At 44.1% G+C, this 17,362-nt stretch overlaps 1 protein-coding gene across 1 annotated transcript in view; it reads right to left on the reverse strand.

Moving 5' to 3' along the window:
* Positions 1-18: 18 nt before the first annotated feature.
* ift140 (intraflagellar transport 140 homolog (Chlamydomonas)) overlaps positions 19-17,362 on the reverse strand; it is a 232,275-nt gene continuing 214,931 nt past the window's right edge. Inside the window, exons 26-30 of the mRNA XM_072269234.1 lie at positions 12,719-12,925; positions 11,394-11,606; positions 10,871-11,037; positions 6,468-6,609; positions 19-895 (exon numbers count right to left, since the gene is read on the reverse strand). Of these exons, the coding sequence (XP_072125335.1) occupies positions 683-895; positions 6,468-6,609; positions 10,871-11,037; positions 11,394-11,606; positions 12,719-12,925 (942 nt within the window). The 3' untranslated portion in view covers positions 19-682. The remainder of the gene's footprint in view (positions 896-6,467; positions 6,610-10,870; positions 11,038-11,393; positions 11,607-12,718; positions 12,926-17,362) is intronic.

Consider the following 17,362-nt stretch of genomic DNA (forward strand, 5'->3'; position numbering starts at 1 on the left):
TTATTGTTTATGAAAAGTGAAAAAATATTTCACAAGGGAATGCTTATTAACCACATCAGTGTACAAAGTGTGGTACAAATAAGGTTACATATTCAAATATTAAATATTAATAATGTTAAATAATCCGCTTCCACCTATTTCAGCACAAACTACACATATATAATAAATCTGAAAGGAACAGAGTTGAAGATTAATTATGATCTGAGTTGGTCATTAATATTTTCTGCCCAAACAGCAGATCCCATGGAGCTCCCACATTATCTGGAGTTTGTGGTCTCCTCTCTAGATTACCACGTGTGGCCAGCAGGCTGCGATGTAGAGCAAGGTTCTGCTTGTTTGCTGTGTCCAGGCAGTTCCTTATTTTGATTATTCCCCGTCTGATAACCAGCTCAGGCAAACTGATGTAGTGTGCTGTCTGACACAGATTCCCTCACCCCCTGCCAGTCTCGCAGTGAACAAACCGATGAAGTTCCAAGGTCACGGAAACAAGCTTCCTGCAACGAGGGCTGACAATGCAAAGTCGCAGAAACCTGCGAGGGTGACGTGCAGTGCAGAACAGGGGGGCTGGGGAGAGCAGCCTCAGTGGGTAGATGGTCATAAATCATGAGAGGCTGGAAAAGGTCAGTGCTTTATACAAGATGTGCTGAACGGTGTTGGAATGTGGATCTGTACAATTTGCAGGTCATTGCTCAGGATCATCGTACGGCTCCTCAGCTACCTCCTCTTCGACTTCGCCTCCATCTTCTGCACTGTTCCGTCGGACTCTCTGCACGCTGCCGTCCTGCTGTGGCACACCCACTGCCTTGTAAATGGCTTCAGCAATTTGTTGTTTGATGTAAAAGGTCACATTACCAGAGGATAATTTTGCAGCCATCTCTTCCATGTACCTGTAGGCCTGAAAAACTGTACAGGTTAGCGCTGGGAAAGATCACCACAATGCTCTAGCAATACAAGTGTAGCTAAAGTGAGTTTCCTCCTCACCCCACTCAATGCCCTTCCTCATCCCCACTGTCTCACTCACTCCATCTATGAAGCAAGAAGCAATTCCACCAGTCTGAGCTTCTTCCATCAAAGACGATTTCCTTCTTTAGTTGACCGAATAGACATAACAATTATAAACACAACAGATTCTGCAGATGCTGGAAGTCCAGAGCAACACACATTCAATGCTGGGGGTACTCAGCAGGTCAGGCTGCACAGAGGCTCTGGCTTGAAATGTTGACTGCTTATTCATTTCCATAGATTCTGCCTGACCTGTTGAGTTCCTCCACCATTTTGTGTGTGTTGATATAATAATTATCCATCCCATCCAAGGTACTTAAAGCTCTTGAGACACAACACAAAAAATGGCCCTTCAGCCCATCATGTTTATGGTGCCCACTGGTCCCACTTACAGCATTTGGTCCACAGATTCTGTGCCTTGACAGTTCGAGTACTTGTCTGTGAGAGTATCTGCTTCCTTAGCAACAGAGTCATTCTTGGCAGCCTGAACGTTTAAATTTTGCCCCGCTCACAATCTCACCCTCCAATCCAGACTCTCCCACGGTCTCCAAGTGATGCTGTGTGCTCTCGGAGCACTGATCAGTATGTCACAGGACATGATGCCAGTTAAACTGCCTGCACGCTGTCCATATCCCTGTATTCCTGCCTGTTCATGTATCTGTCTAAATGACTCATAATCATCACCATATCTGCTTTCACCATCTCTCCCTATCGCTCGACGTTAAAAAAAACATACTTTGCACATCTCATTTAAACTTTCCTCTTCTCACCTTAATGCTATGTTCCATATGATTTGAATTTCCACTCTGGGATAAAGAGTTTATCTACATCTCCTATAATTTTATAAAACTTCTATCAGATTCCCCCTCGCCTGTGAAAACATAACAAGTTTGCCCTAAATCTCCTTATAACTACAATCTTGTTATCCAGGTAAAGCTCTTCTGCACGCTCTCCAAAGCCTCCACGTCTCTGCTCTGATGCAGTGGCCAGAACTCCACGCAGTACTCCAAATGTGGCCGCGAAGTTTTATACAACTGCAACATAACTTCCCAATTTCTATACTCAACACTCCAAACACTGAAGACAAGCATGCTGCATGCCCTTTTTACCATCTGATCTACTTTACACTCCAACATCCCTCTAAGGGTTGAGAAATTTAATTTACATTTGTTTTAGCGTGTCGCACCAGTCAGCCATTCTTGTCTGGCGTGTGGTGTCAGGATTGGTCTCCTTTCGGATTAACCGGGTCACGATATGAACGTTCCCGACTCGACCCTTGTTTTTTCATGAGGCCGAGTGGCTAGCTCGATGCTCAACCCAGCACGGATGGAAAGTGTGCTCGGGGGGCGGCCTGACCTGGATTCGAACTCGGGAGCCTTCGCTCCGGAGTCTGGCGCTGATGCCCATTGCGCCACCAGCCGGAATTTACACTTCCTGCTTACATTTGTCCTCTGTGATTAAGCTATATCTGCCATTTCTCTGCACAATTTTCCAACTGATCTAGATCCTGCTGTTCACAACCTTTCTCCATTCACAACTCCACCAATTTTTATGTTGTCTGCAAACTGAGACCGTTCCAAAACATCATAAAGGATGTGCTGGCGTTGGACAGGGTACAGTAGAATGATTCCGGGAATGAGAGGGTTACATATGAGGAACATTTGTCCGCTGTTGGACTGTATTCCTTGGAGTTTAGGAGAATGAGGGGAGACCTCATAGAAACATTTCAAGTGTTGAAAGGCATAGACAGAGTGGATGTGGCAAAGTTGTTTCCCATGATGGGGGAGTCTAGTACGAGAGGGCATGATTTAAGGATTGAAGGGCGCCCTTTCAGAACAGAGATGCAAAGAAATTTTTTTAGTCAGAGGGTGGTGAATCTATGGAATTTGTTGCCACGGGCAGCAGTGGAGGCCAAGTCATTGGGTGTATTTAAGGCAGGGATTGATAGGTATCTGAGTAGCCAGGGCATCAAAGGTTATGGTGAGAAGGCGGGGGAGTGGGATTAAATGGGAGAATGGATCAGCTCATGATAAAATGCGGAGCAGACTCGATGGGCCGAATGGCCGACTTTTGCTCCTTTGTCTTATGGTCTAAATAACAGAGGACAAGCACAGATTCCAGTGGTCACAGACTCCCAGCAAGAGGGACCAATATCCTGGCAGGGAGATTAGCGAGGGCTACTGAGGTGACTTTAAACTAGAATGGTTGGGGGGGTGGGAATCAAATTAAAGAGACTAGGAGAGAGGAGGTTAGTTCACAACAGGGGGATGGGAACCAGTGCAGAGAGACAGAGGGGTGTAAAATGAGGGTAGAAGCAAAAAGTCGTAAGGAGAAAAGTAAAAGTGGCAGGCCGGCAAATCCAGGGCAAAAATCAAAAAGGGCCACTTTTCAACATAATTGTATAAGGGCTAAGAGAGTTGTAAAAGTGTGCCTGAAGGCTTTGTGAGTCAATGCAAGGAGCATTCGTAATAAGGTGGATGAATTGAAAGTGCAGATTGTTATTAATGAATATGATATAGTTGGGATCACAGAGACATGGCTCCAGGGTGACCAAGGATAGGAGCTCAACATTCAGGGATAGTAAATATTCAGGAGGGATAGACATGAAAGAAAAGGAGATGGGGTAGCATTGCTGGTTAGAGAGGAGATTAACGCAATAGAAAGGAAGGACATAAGCCAGGAAGATGTGGAATCGATATGGGTAGAGCTGCATAACACTAAGGGGCAGAAGACGCTGGTGGGAGTTGTGTACAGGCCACCTAACAGTAGTAGTGAGGTCGGAGATGGTATTAAACAGGAAATTAGAAATGTGTGCAATAAAGGAACAGCAGTTATAATGGGTGACTTCAATCTACATATAGATTGGGTGAACCAAATTGGTAAAGGTGCTGAGGAAGAGGATTTCTTGGAATGTATGCAGGATGGTTTTTTGAACCAACATGTCGAGGAACCAACTAGAGAGCAGGCTATTCTGGACTGGGTTTTGAGCAATGAGGAAGGGTTAATTAGCGATCTTGTCGTGAGAGGCCCCTTGGGTAAGAGTGACCATAATATGGTGGAATTCTTCATTAAGATGGAGAGTGACATAGTTAATTCAGAAACAAAGGTTCTGAACTTAAAGAAGGGTAACTTTGAAGGTATGAGATGTGAATTAACTAAGATAGACTGGCAAATGACACTTAAAGGGTTGACGGTGGATATGCAATGGCGAGCATTTAAAGATCGCATGGATGAACTACAACATTTGTTCATCCCAGTTTGGCAAAAGAATAAATCAAGGAAGATAGTGCACCCGTGGCTGACAAGGGAAATTAGGGATAGTATCAATTCCAAAGAAGAAGCATACAAATTAGCCAGAAAAAGTGGCTCACCTGAGGACTGGGAGAAATTCAGAGTTCAGCAGAGGAGGACAAAGGGCTTAATTAGGAAGGGGAAAAAAGATTATGAGAGAAAACTGGCAGGGAACATAAAAACTGACTGTAAAAGCTTTTATAGATAGGTGAAAAGAAAAAGATTGGTTAAGACAAATGTAGGTCCCCTACAGACAGAAACAGGTGAATTGATTATGGGGAGCAAGGACATGGCAGACCAATTGAATAATTACTTTGGTTCTGTCTTCACTAAGGAGGACATAAATAATCTTCCGGAAATAGTAGGGACAGGGGGTCCAGTGAGATGGAGGAACTGAGTGAAATACATGTTAGTAGGGAAGTGGTGTTAGGTAAATTGAAGGGATTAAAGGCGGATAAATCCCTAGGGCCAGATGGTCTGCATCCCAGAGTGCTTAAGGAAGTAGCCCAAGAAATAGTGGATGCATTAGTGATAATTTTTCAAAACTCTTTAGATTCTGGACTAGTTCCTGAACCCCACTTTTTAAAAAAGGAGGGAGAGAGAAACCGGGGAATTATAGACCGGTTAGCATAACATCGGTGGTGGGGAAAATGCTAGAGTCAGTTATCAAAGATGTGATAACAGCACATTTGGAAAGCGGTGAAATCATCGGACAAAGTCAGCATGGATTTGTGAAAGGAAAATCATGTCTGACGAATCTCATAGAATTTTTTGAGGATATAACTAGTAGAGTGGATAGGGCAGAACCAGTGGATGTGGTATATTTGGATTTTCAAAAGGCTTTTGACAAGGTCCCACACAGGAGATTAGTGTGCAAACTTAAAGCACACGGTATTGGGGGTAAGGTATTGATGTGGACAGAGAATTGGTTGGCAGACAGGAAGCAAAGAGTGGGAATAAACGGGACCTTTTCAGAATGGCAGGCGGTAACTAGTGGGGTACCGCAAGGCTCAGTGCTGGGACCCCAGTTGTTTACAATATATATTAATGACTTGGATGAGGGAATTAAATGCAGCATCTCCAAGTTTGCGGATGACACGAAGCTGGGCGGCAGTGTTAGCTGTGAGGAGGATGCTAAGAGGATGCAGGGTGACTTGGATAGGTTAGGTGAGTGGGCAAATTCATGGCAGATGCAATATAATGTGGATAAATGTGAGGTTATCCACTTTGGTGGCAAGAACAGGAAAACAGATTATTATCTGAATGGTGGCCGATTAGGAAAAGGGGAGGTGCAACGAGACCTGGGTGTCATTATACACCAGTCATTGAAAGTGGGCATGCAGGTACAGCAGGCGGTGAAAAAGGCGAATGGTATGCTGGCATTTATAGCAAGAGGATTCGAGTACAGGAGCAGGGAGGTACTACTGCAGTTGTACAAGGCCTTGGTGAGACCACACCTGGAGTATTGTGTGCAGTTTTGGTCCCCTAATCTGAGGAAAGACATCCTTACCATAGAGGGAGTACAAAGAAGGTTCACCAGATTGATTCCTGGGATGGCAGGACTTTCATATGATGAAAGACTGGATGAACTAGGCTTATACTCGTTGGAATTTAGAAGATTGAGGGGGGATCTGATTGAAACATATAAGATCTTAAAGGGATTGGACAGGCTAGATGCAGGAAGATTGTTCCTGATGTTGGGGAAGTCCAGAACGAGGGGTCACAGTTTGAGGATAAAGGGGAAGCCTTTTAGGACCGAGATGAGGAAAAACTTCTTCACACAGAGAGTGGTGAATCTGTGGAATTCTCCGCCACAGGAAACAGTTGAGGCCAGTTCATTGGCTATATTTAAGAGGGAGTTAGATATGGCCCTTGCGGCTAAAAGGATCAGGGGGTATGGGAGGAAGGCTGGTACAGGGTTCTGAGTTGGATGATCAGCCATGATCATACTGAATGGCGGTGCAGGCTCGAAGGGCCGAATGGCCTACTCCTGCACCTATTTTCTATGTTTCTATGTTTCTAAGAGGGACAGCTCTATCTCCTTCTGTCTCTATGACCAAGCCAATTCTTCCCTCCTCTTTCTGTAAAGTGCCTGGAGATGACTGACTAAATTTAAGATGCTCAAGCGATAGAAATCTTTATGAGTACTATCCTCGGACTTCCTAGCTACTTACCACTTCAAAGTTGCCCTGCCGTGCGTGATGTTCCACCAGAAGCGCATAGACGTCACCGGCACGGACGGCGTGCTCCAACTCAGGCTCTCGCAACAGAACCTCACACTGCTTTAAACCTTCCTTCGAATCCTCTTCGTAAAGCCTGAGGAAATCTCAGGATTAATATTGCATATAGCCAATGCTGGGGTCACGTAGTGGGAAATCTCAGGGTTAATACTGCATTTAGTTAATGCTGTGGTCACATAATAAAAGAGTGGATTCTGGTTAATTGGGCCATTGGTTAAATGGGGCAGTTGCTTATTTGGGACAATTCTTAAAGAACAAAAACTAATCAAGAAAATAGCTGGGATTCCCTTTGCTTATTTGGGATAGTATGCCACTTAACTGAGACAGGAGACTGTTGCTAAACAGTTTCTAACCACGCTCGGAGTGAAAAGTTTTAAAAATAGCATTAGTTCATGTGTTTGTGTTCAAAAAGCAGTGATTTACTGTCTGTCACTGATTGTCAACGAGAAATAAGGAGTAAGACAATTTAGAACTGTTTTACTCACAGTGGTTTCAAAGACCCAGGCTTAGAGATGCCATTCCTTCAACAAGTTAGAAACTACAAACAATTTTAAGGTATTGGCAATCATCTTGAATGTTACAATGAAAATGAAGATTTGGACGAAGCAACAGTTTCTAACTAGCACCAATCCCGTATACACGTGGCTGTTAGACACTATATAATGCTTAGAGCCAACAGTTTTTCGATAGCATCAGTTGCATGTGTTTACGTTATGTTATCCATTTGGGCTGACTGACACCAAATTAAAAAGCACTGATTTTTGACACCACTTCATTCAACAAAGGCAGTCCATTATCTGCACTGGACGTCTGCACTGATTTTGTTCATTTACAGTCCATCAAAAAAAAATAGCAGCGTACACTGGATGAACTCCTCTGTTGATAACTGTTACGAACTAATAGTTTTAAAGTACTATAGTAGCATTGGCAGTGTACTAATTTGTTTTGTATCTTAGGCGTATAAGATGATGAGAGGCATTGATCGTGTGGATAGTCTGCCCTTTTTCCCAGGGCTGAAATGGCCAGCATGAAAGGGCACAGTTTTAAGGTGCTTGGAAGAAGGTACAGAGGAGACGTCAGGGGTAAGTTTTTTACGCAGAGAGTGGTGAGTGCGTGGAATGGGCTGCCAGCGATGGTGGAGGTAGATACGACAGAGTCTTTTAAGAGACTCCTGGATAGGTACATGGAGCTTAGAAAAATAGAGGGCTATGGGTAACCCTAGATAATTTCTAAAGTAAGGACATGTTCGGCACAGCTTTGAGGCTGAAAGGCCTGTATTGTGCTGTAGGTTTTCTACGTTTCTATGTTTATTTAGATACATAACTTGTTACTCATTTAAATGTAGTTTGTCTTTTTTAAACTATTTCCATGAAACTTCAGCTAATTGGGGCAGCATAATTGAGCCAAAGTGTACTGGTTCTGATGTTTCCCAATTAACCGGAATCCACCGTATTCCATTTAGACCATAACATACAGGAGCAGAATTAGGCCATTTGGCCCATTGACTCTGCTCTGCCATTTCACCATATCTGATCCAATTTTCCCCCCAATCTCCTGCCTTCTCCCTGTATCCCTTCATGCCCTGACCAATCAAGAATCTATCAACCGCTGTGTTAAATAAATATATATAAAGGCTTGGTCTCCATTGATGCCTGTGGCAAAGAATTCCACAGATTCACCACTCTCTGGCTAAAGAAATTCCTCCATCTCTATTCTAAAAGGATGCCCCTCTATTCTGAGGCTGTGTCCTCTGGTCTTAGACTCTCCCATCATATGAAACATCCTCTCCACATCCACTCTATCAAGTCCTTTCACCATTCAATAGCTTTCAATGAGGTCACACCTCATTCCTTTGAATTCTAATGAATACAGGCCCAGAGCCAGCAGACGCTCTTCATATGAAAACTATTCAATCCTGGAATCATACACCCAAACCTCCTCTGAACCCTCTCCAGTTGTAGCACATCCTTATTAAGAGGCCCAAATCTACTCACAATATTCCAAGTGGGGCCTCATCAGTGCTTTATAAAGTTTCAACATTATATCCTTGCTTTTATATTCTAGTCCTCTTGAAATGAGTGTTAACATTGCATTTGCCTCCCTCACCACAGACTCAACCTGCAAAATAACCTTCAGGGAACCCTACACAGGGACTCCGAAGTCCATTTGCGCCTCAGTTTTTGTATTTTCCCTTCATTTAGAAAATAGTCAACCCTTTCATTTCTTATACCAAAGGGCATGGCCATACACCTCCTGACTCTGTATTCCATCTGCCATTCTCCTAATCTGTCTAAGTCCTTCTGTAGCCACTCTACTTCCTCAAAACTACCTGCCTCTCACCCTATCTGCATATGATCTGCAAACTGTGCAACACAGCCATCAATTCCATCATCCAAATCATTCACATATAAGAAGAATCGGTCCCAACAGACTCCTGTGTGGACATGACTAGTCACCGGCAGCCAGTCAGAAAAGGTTCCCTTTATTCCCACTCTTTGCCTCCAGCCAATCAGCCACTGCTTTATCCATGCTCGGATCTTTCATGGGCTCATGGCTTGTTAAGCAGCCTCATGTGTGGCACTTTGTCAACGGTCTTCTGAAAGACGATGTTGGGATTATCTTGGGAAATCTCAGGATTAATATTGTATTTAGCAGATGGGCCGAATGAGGGGGAGTCACATATTAATATTCCATTTAGCCAATGGGGGGAGGTCACATGTTAATATTGCATTTAGCCATTAAAGTGGGTGAACGGTCACATATTAACATACCATTTAGCCGATGGGAGAGGGTCACATATTAATATTGCATTTATTTGATGGTGAAGGGGATGTGGTCATGTATTAAGATACCTTGGCCAACACTCCAGTAAAATTTACTGAAAATGTTCTATGATTGGCCACTTTTCATTGTGTTCATAAATTGATGATTCAGATTAAGATTAAAATCACTGTTATAAAGAGATGGTGATGACAAGCCACAGTCTTTTACAGTGGAGTGTTTGCAATAACTAAGATGATCACAAAATGTGACAACTTACAAACCTCTCCCCTCCATCTCCCACATAGTTTTTCCTCATCCTAACCCGTTCTGCCCTCAGCCACCATCTCACTATATCACCTACACATTTTTCCCTCTGGTTCTGCTCTGATCTCTTTCCCTTGATACCAGAATCTACAGTCCTCTCCTATCAGATCGCCTTCCTCTGCCCTTTGTCACTTCCACCTATCACCTCCCAGTGACAACAGTCATTCCCTCTATCCCCCTTACCTGCCTCTCAACCTCTCTCACCTGGATCCACTGATCACACCGAGCTTCAAGCAAGTTCCCTTCCCCCTCTCACCTGGATTCACCAATCACCTCCCAGCTACAAGCATAATCCCCCCCCACCTTCCAATTACCCCCTCACCTGGATTCACCAATCACCTCCCAGCTACAAGCATCATCCCCCCCCACCTTCCAATTACCCCCTCACCTGGATTCACCAATCACCTCCCAGCTACAAGCATCATTCCCCCTCCCTTACCTTCCAATTACCCCCCCACCTGGATTCACCAATCACCTCCCAGCTACAAGCATCATTCCCCCCCCCTTACCTTCCAATTACCCCCTCACCTGGATTCACCAATCACCTCCCAGCTACAAGCATCATTCCCCCCCCCACCTTCCATTTACCCCCTCACCTGGATTCACCAATCACCTCCCAGTGACAACAGTCATTCCCTCTATCCCCTTTACCTGCCTCTCAATCTCTCTCACCTGGATCCACTGATCACCTCTCAGCTTCAAGCATCAATTCCCCCCCCTTACCTTCCAATTACCCCCTCACCTGGATTCACCGATCACCTCCCAGCTACAACAGTCATTCCCTCTATCCCCCTTACCTTCCAATTACCCCCTCACCTGGATTCACCGATCACCTCCCAGCTACAACAGTCATTCCCTCGATCCCCCTTACCTTCCAATTACCACCTCACCTGGATTCACCGATCACCTCCCAGCTTCAAGCATCATTCCTTCTATCCCCGTTAACTGGCTATCAACCCCTATCATCTACCGCTCGCCAACATTTACTCTCCTCCCACTCCCCATAACTGACAGGAAAGCTATCTCCCCTTGCTTCAAGCATCATTCCCTCTTCACCCCTTCCCCAGCTTTCTCACCTGTCAGCTCTTTCTCCAAACCCTCCCACATCTTATACTGGCTATCTCCCCTCTTTCCAGTCCTGATGAAGGGTCTTGGCCCAAATGAGACTGTCCATTACCCTCCATAGATGCTGCCTGACATGGTGAGTTCCTCCAACATTTTATGACCTGCTACACAATATTTGTGCTCACCTCCTGATCTGAACAAATTTCTTCACTGTTGTCAGCTTGCTCTGCAGTTCCCTCAGCCGTTCCTCCTGTTCACCTTGATTTTGCATTTTGGCTTTGGACAGACATTTGTAGGCCTCGGTGAGAGCACCCAGTGCCTTCTCGTAGTTCTGATATTCATCAATCTCAACCTGACACACAGCCCAGGACAGAAACACAGGAGGTAATGAGCACACATAATTCCAGAGTCACAGACTTTACTTATCCCAATGTAACATTCAAATAGGGAAGTAAAATGGCCCTTCAGACCATCAAAACCCTTTTGTGTATGAATTTTCCATTGAAGTCCCTTCACAAACTCGACCCTTTGGTACATTACCTCTTCAGTGAATCTCTTTGTGCTACTGTACAGATGCCCCTCCCCACCTTCTGGTAAATTAGTTCTCCAGCAAGAATCTCTCACTTCTGCAAAAGCCGTTTATAATACCAATAGTACCAACACTAGCACTGCTGGTGGTTGGAGCCTGCCCATACTTAAGGTACGCACCTGTGCACAGGCATCGTAAAACCCAGCCAGCAGATCCAGGGCCCGCCCCTTCGTATAGAAGCTGATGATATTCTTCATGATTTCCGGATCTTTCCGCCAGTCTAATGATTGGAGGTAATTTGCTGCCATTATGTAAATCTCCTTCTGACGAGAGACTCCAGTGAAGAAGACTATCTTCTCCGTGTCTCCCGATTTCAGCAGAGCTCTCATTGCCTGGAAGAGGACAGGCAAGTTTTAGTGTTTGTGTGTGTGTGTGTGTGTCTGAGTATGTGAAAATGTATGTTGAGAGAGTGAGTGTGTGTTTCTGTGCATGAGAGTGTGTCTGCGTGTGTCTGTATGCATGTGTGTGCGTGTGCAAGTGTGTGTATCTGTGCAAGAGAATGCATGTGCGTATGCTGAGCATGAATGTGTGTGTGTGTGTGTGTGTGTGTGTGTGTGAGACACTGTGTGTCTGAGAGCATCAGTATGTGTGTGAGTGTGTTTCTGCACATGTCTTGTGTCTGTAGCTTCCCGTGATGTTGATCACGGCAGGAAGGTCGGAAAGAGAAACTGGACCTTTCATTTACAGCCACCATACATAAGTATTAACGTGAGTAAACTCCCATGTCGGGACAGACGAGACTCGATGTCTGGGAGTAAACTCCCATGTCGGGACAGAGGAAACTCGATGTCTGGGAATAAACTCCTGTGTTGTGCAGAGCAGATTTGATGTCCGGGAGTAAACTCCCACGGTGGGATAGAGCAGACTCGATGTTTTGCAAACAGATAGAACTGCAGCATACACGAGAAGTCAGCAGCTCAGCAATGTTGGACAATGAGAGGGGTTGGGACTCACTTGAGAGGTGTAATTAAACTGAAGATCAGTGAGGGAGCAAAGAGAGAACAGGGAGATAACAAGGCATCAGAGTAACACACACAAAACGCTGGAGGAACTCAGCAGGCCAGGTAGATCTGTGGTTAAAAGTACAGTTGATGTTTCGGGCTGAGACCCTTTGGCAGGACTGAAGGAAAAAAAGATGAGGAGTAGATTCAAAAGGTGGAGAAGGGGAGGACAAAACACAGGGTGATAGGTGGTACTGGGAGGGGGAAAGAGGAAGTAAAGAGCTGGGAAGTGTGCGCCGCTTGGACTTCCAGCACCTGCAGATTTTCTCTTGTTTGTGAAGGCATCAGAGCAGTTTCAGACATCCCAAACAAATACAAGGCATCTTGTTCTGGCTGGCAGTCTGTGAGTGGTGGTGTTTTGTAGGGACTCTGCAGTTTGTGTTCTGTCTGAATGATGTCAGCTGTATGAGGTGACTGGGCTCCAGGGTAGGGCACTCCCTCACCTTGATCTTGTTGCCAGCCTGTGTGTACTTCTTGGTGGCGAGGTGGTAGTTTCCCTGTCGCAGGCAGCAGTCAGCGATCCGCTCGAGCAGCTCACGCCGGAACTCCTCTGAGAGTTCCTTTGAGTCCTTGGCCACGGTCATTTTCTCTGCCAGGTCCTCGGTGATGGTCAGATTCTGTTCCAGGCAGAGCTGCAGAGCCTCATGGTACTGGAACAAGAGAACATCACGGACTGCCGTCAAACCTCGTCACACAGACACAAGGGGAAACAGTAACCACGGCCCTCATATCCAGCCTTTACAGGTCTCAAAACACCACCAAGTTAAAAAGTCGATGAAGGACCATCAGTCACTCAATAAATCAACTAATCCCTTCTGCCTACACATTGTTTATAACCTTCCATTTTCCTCACATCCATGTGCCTATCTAAGCATCTCTTAAAAGTCTCTAATGTATCTGCCTCTACCAGCAGCCGAGGCTGTGCATTCCAGGCTCCCTCCACTCTCTGTGTAAAAAATTTGCCACTCACATCTCCTTTGAAATCACCCCTTTTCACTTTAAATGCATGCCTCCCAGTTCAACCCTGGGAAAAAGGTACTGTCAGTTTATCTGTGCTTCTCATAATCTTATAAACCTCCAATTTCAAAGTATGTATACTATATACAACCTGAAGATCTGTTTCTGTACAGGCAGCCACAAAACAAGGGGATCCAATAGAACCCATTAACAATAGAAGACCATCAAACCACCCAATGTGCAGGGAAAAAACACAAATCGTGCAAACAATAAAATTAAGTATTTAACATTCAGAAGTGAACTCTATCAGATCTCCCCCCAGCCTCCGCCTCTCCAGAGAAAACCACCTCTCAATATAACACATGACCCTTAATCCAGACAGCATCCAGGTGAACCTCCTCTGCACCATCATACAATAATGCTTCTTGAAAGATGCTAGGTGCCTGTGATGTTGCCACAAATAAGCTTTTCATTACATCTGTGTACACACGTACTTGTGCAACATATAATAAATAACTTGGTTAAGGGACCTTTTGAAGACTCATGACAAATGGTTCATGGAAGTCTAGGTATACTATATCTACCCATTCTCCCCCATCAACTCTCCCTGTCACATTCTTAAAAGATTCGAGAGAATTGTTAAACCTGATTTAGCTTCTATGAAACCATGTTAACAAGGTTTCATTATTCAAAATTCTTCTAAATGATTAGTTATTTCATCTATCATTGATTATATAAATGATTAGTTATTTCCTTTATCAATAGTTTGATAATTCCATTTAATATCAGAGAAATATAACAATATACATCCTGAAATTCTTTTTCATTGCAGACGTCCATGAAAACAGAAGGGTGCCCCAAAGAATGAGTAACAGTTAAAACATTAGAACCCCAAAGCCCCCCAGCTCCCCATTCCCACACACAAGCAGCAGCAATAACCCTCTTCCACCCAGTTCCGCAAAAAAGCATCAGCACCTTCACCTACCAGGCAAGCAATAGGAAAGACCCCGATGCAGACCATGATCTGCAGTACAACACAAACTCATCGTTTACCTAACAATTCAACATACCACAGGCTCTCTCTCTAATAAAGGGAAAAAAAAGGTGTCCCCTTCCATTATGAATTATATAAATGATTAGTTATTTCCCTTATGAGTATTGATTATATAAATGATTAGTTATTTACTCTATGATTATTGATTATATGATTAATTATTTCCTCTATCATTACTGATACATAAATTATTGGTTTTTCTTCTATCATTACTGATTATACAAATTATTAGTTATTTTCTCTGTGATTATTGATTCCAACATCATGCCTGTTAAACTAACAGGACTACAGTTCCCTGGAGGGCAGTCTTTCCCTGACAGGTGAGGTTTTGTTTGACCATTGTGTCTGAGAGTGGAGGCCCATGGTTAGGTTACACTCTGACAGTTTGTCAGGATCCTGAGCCAATAGTTAAAATCAGAGTCAGTGTCTCATATGACATGAAATTTGTTGTTTTGCGGCAGAAGTGCAGTGCAAAGACATAAAATTAGAATCAATTGCAAAACAAATAAATAAAGCAGAAAAAAAGGAATAAACAGCTGATTTATATAGGTCCATTGTCCGTTCAGAACTCTGGTGACAGAGGAAAGAAGCTGTTCCTAAAACACTGTGTGTGGGTCTTCAGGTTCCTCTACATACTCCCCGATGGTAGTAATGAAAGAAAGGCATGCCATAGTCAGGGAACACCACAGCACAGAAATGGCCTCTTTGGCCAGTCCAGTTGGGGCCAAGTATTCATCTGAGGGGTGACCTAATTGAAATCTATCGACTGCTGCAAGGCTTTGATAGAGTGGAGCTGGAGAGGATGTTTCCTATGGTGGGAGAGTCTAAGACCAGAGGACACAGCCTCAGAATAGAGGGGCCTTTTAGAATGGAGAAGAGGCCTAATTTCTTTAGCCAGTGGGTGGTGAATCTGTGGAATTGGTTGCCACAGGCAGCTATAGAGACCCTCAAGTCTTTATGTATATTTAAGGTAGAGGTTGATAGATTCTTGATTAGTCAGGGCATGAAGGGATATGGGGGTGGAGGGTGGAGGCAAGAAATTGGGACTGAGAAGAAAATGGATCAGCTGTGGAGTAGACTCGAATGGACTAATATCTTATGGTCTAAAATCCTTGTAAATTTTCTGTACCCTCTTTCCAATCTTATTGATATCTTTTCTATAGGTAATCAAAACTGCACACAACACTCACCAATATCTTGTACAACTTCAACATAACATCCCAATCCTGTACTCAATACTTTGATTTAAGAAGGTAAATGTGCCAACAGTTCTCTTTATGATCCTGTCTACCTGTGACACCACTTCCAATGAACTCTGGATCTGTATCCCAGATCCATGTTCTGCTGCACTCCTCAGTGTCTTACCTTTCACTGTGTAAGTCCTACTCTGGTTTGTCCTCCCAAAATGCAACACCTTACACGTCTGCAATAAGTTCCATTTTCCATGTCCTGTGTGTGAGTGTCCTTAATGAGGGATGTCGCCTTCTCAAGGCACGGCCTCTTGAAGATATCCTTGACGGTGGGGAGGGTTGTGCCCATGATGGAGCTGGCAGACTTTACAACCCTCTATGTCCTTTAGCCATCTTGTGCATTGCAGCCCCCATACCAGACAGCGATGTAACCAGTCAGAATGCTCTCCACAGTACACCTATAGAAAGTTGCTAGAGTCTATGGTGACGTACCACATCACCTCAAATTGTTAATGAAGTAATACTGCTGATGTGCCTTTTTCAATGTGTTGGGTCCAGGACAGATCCTCCGACATGATGACACCCAGGAACTTGAAGCTGCCCACCTACTCACTCCTGTCTCCTCAATGACGACTGCTGGTTCTCCTGACTTCCACTTCCTGAAGTCCACAATCAACTCTTTGTTCTTGCTGACACTTGATGTGAGGAAGCTATTGCAACATCACTCAACCAGCTGATCTCGCTCACTCCTAAACGCTTCCTTATTGCAACCTGAGATTTACCAACAACAATGGTGTCATTTGCAAATTTATAGATGGTGTTTCAGCGGTGCTTAGCCACACAGTTTTGATTGTAGGGAGAGTAGATCATTTGGCTAAGCACACATCGTTGAAGTGCGATGTGTTGATTGTCAGTGAGGATGAGAAGTTATCACTGATTCATACTGACTGTGGTCTCCTGATGAGGAAGTCATGTATCCAGTTGTTAATTACTAAATATTACTTTGATTACTGAGATGCTGGGAAGTAATAGCTCTTTGTTTGGCCTGAATAGCACTCAACATCAGTAAGATGGAAGAGCTGATAGTGGACTTCAGGAAGGGTACAACAAGGGAACACATACCAATCGTCACAGAGGATTCAGAAGCGGAGAAAGTGAGCATTTTCAAGTTCTTGGCTGCCAAGATCTCTGAGGATCTAACCTGGTCCCAACATATTGAAGTAGCTATAAAGAAGAGAAGACAGCGGCTATATTTCATTAGGAATTTGAAGAGATTTGGTTCATCACCTAAGATACTTGAAAACTTCTATAGTTGTACCATGGAGTGCATTCTGACATGTCTTTCAACATTCAAAAGGTTTCAATGAGATCCTCCCCTCATCTTTCTAAATTCCAGCAAGTACAGACCCAGAGCTATCAAATGTTCCTGGTATGATAACCCTTTCATTCCCGGAATGATCCTTGTGAACCTCCTCTGAACCTTCTCCAATGCCAGTACATCTTTTCTTTGATGAGGAGCCCAAAACTGTTAACAGTATCAAGGTGAAGCCTCACCGGAGCCTTATAAAGCCTCAGCATCACATCCCTGCTCTTGTATTCTAGACCTCTTGAAATGAATGCTAACCTTGCATTTGCCTTCCTCACCACTGACTCTACCTGCATGTTAACCTTTAGGCTGTTCTGTATAAGGGCTCCCAAGTCCCGTTGAATCTCAGAGTTTTTGGATTTTCTCCCCATTAGAAAATAGTTTCCACATTTATTTCTTCTACCAAAGTGCATGACCATGCATTTTCCAACATTATATTTCATTTGCCACTTTCTTGGCTATTCTCCTAATCTATGTCCTTCTGCAGCCTACCTGTTTCCTCATCGCTACCTGCCCCTCC

Source organism: Mobula birostris, chromosome 9 (assembly GCF_030028105.1).
Source record: "Mobula birostris isolate sMobBir1 chromosome 9, sMobBir1.hap1, whole genome shotgun sequence".
NCBI classification, from domain to species: Eukaryota; Metazoa; Chordata; class Chondrichthyes; order Myliobatiformes; family Myliobatidae; genus Mobula; species Mobula birostris.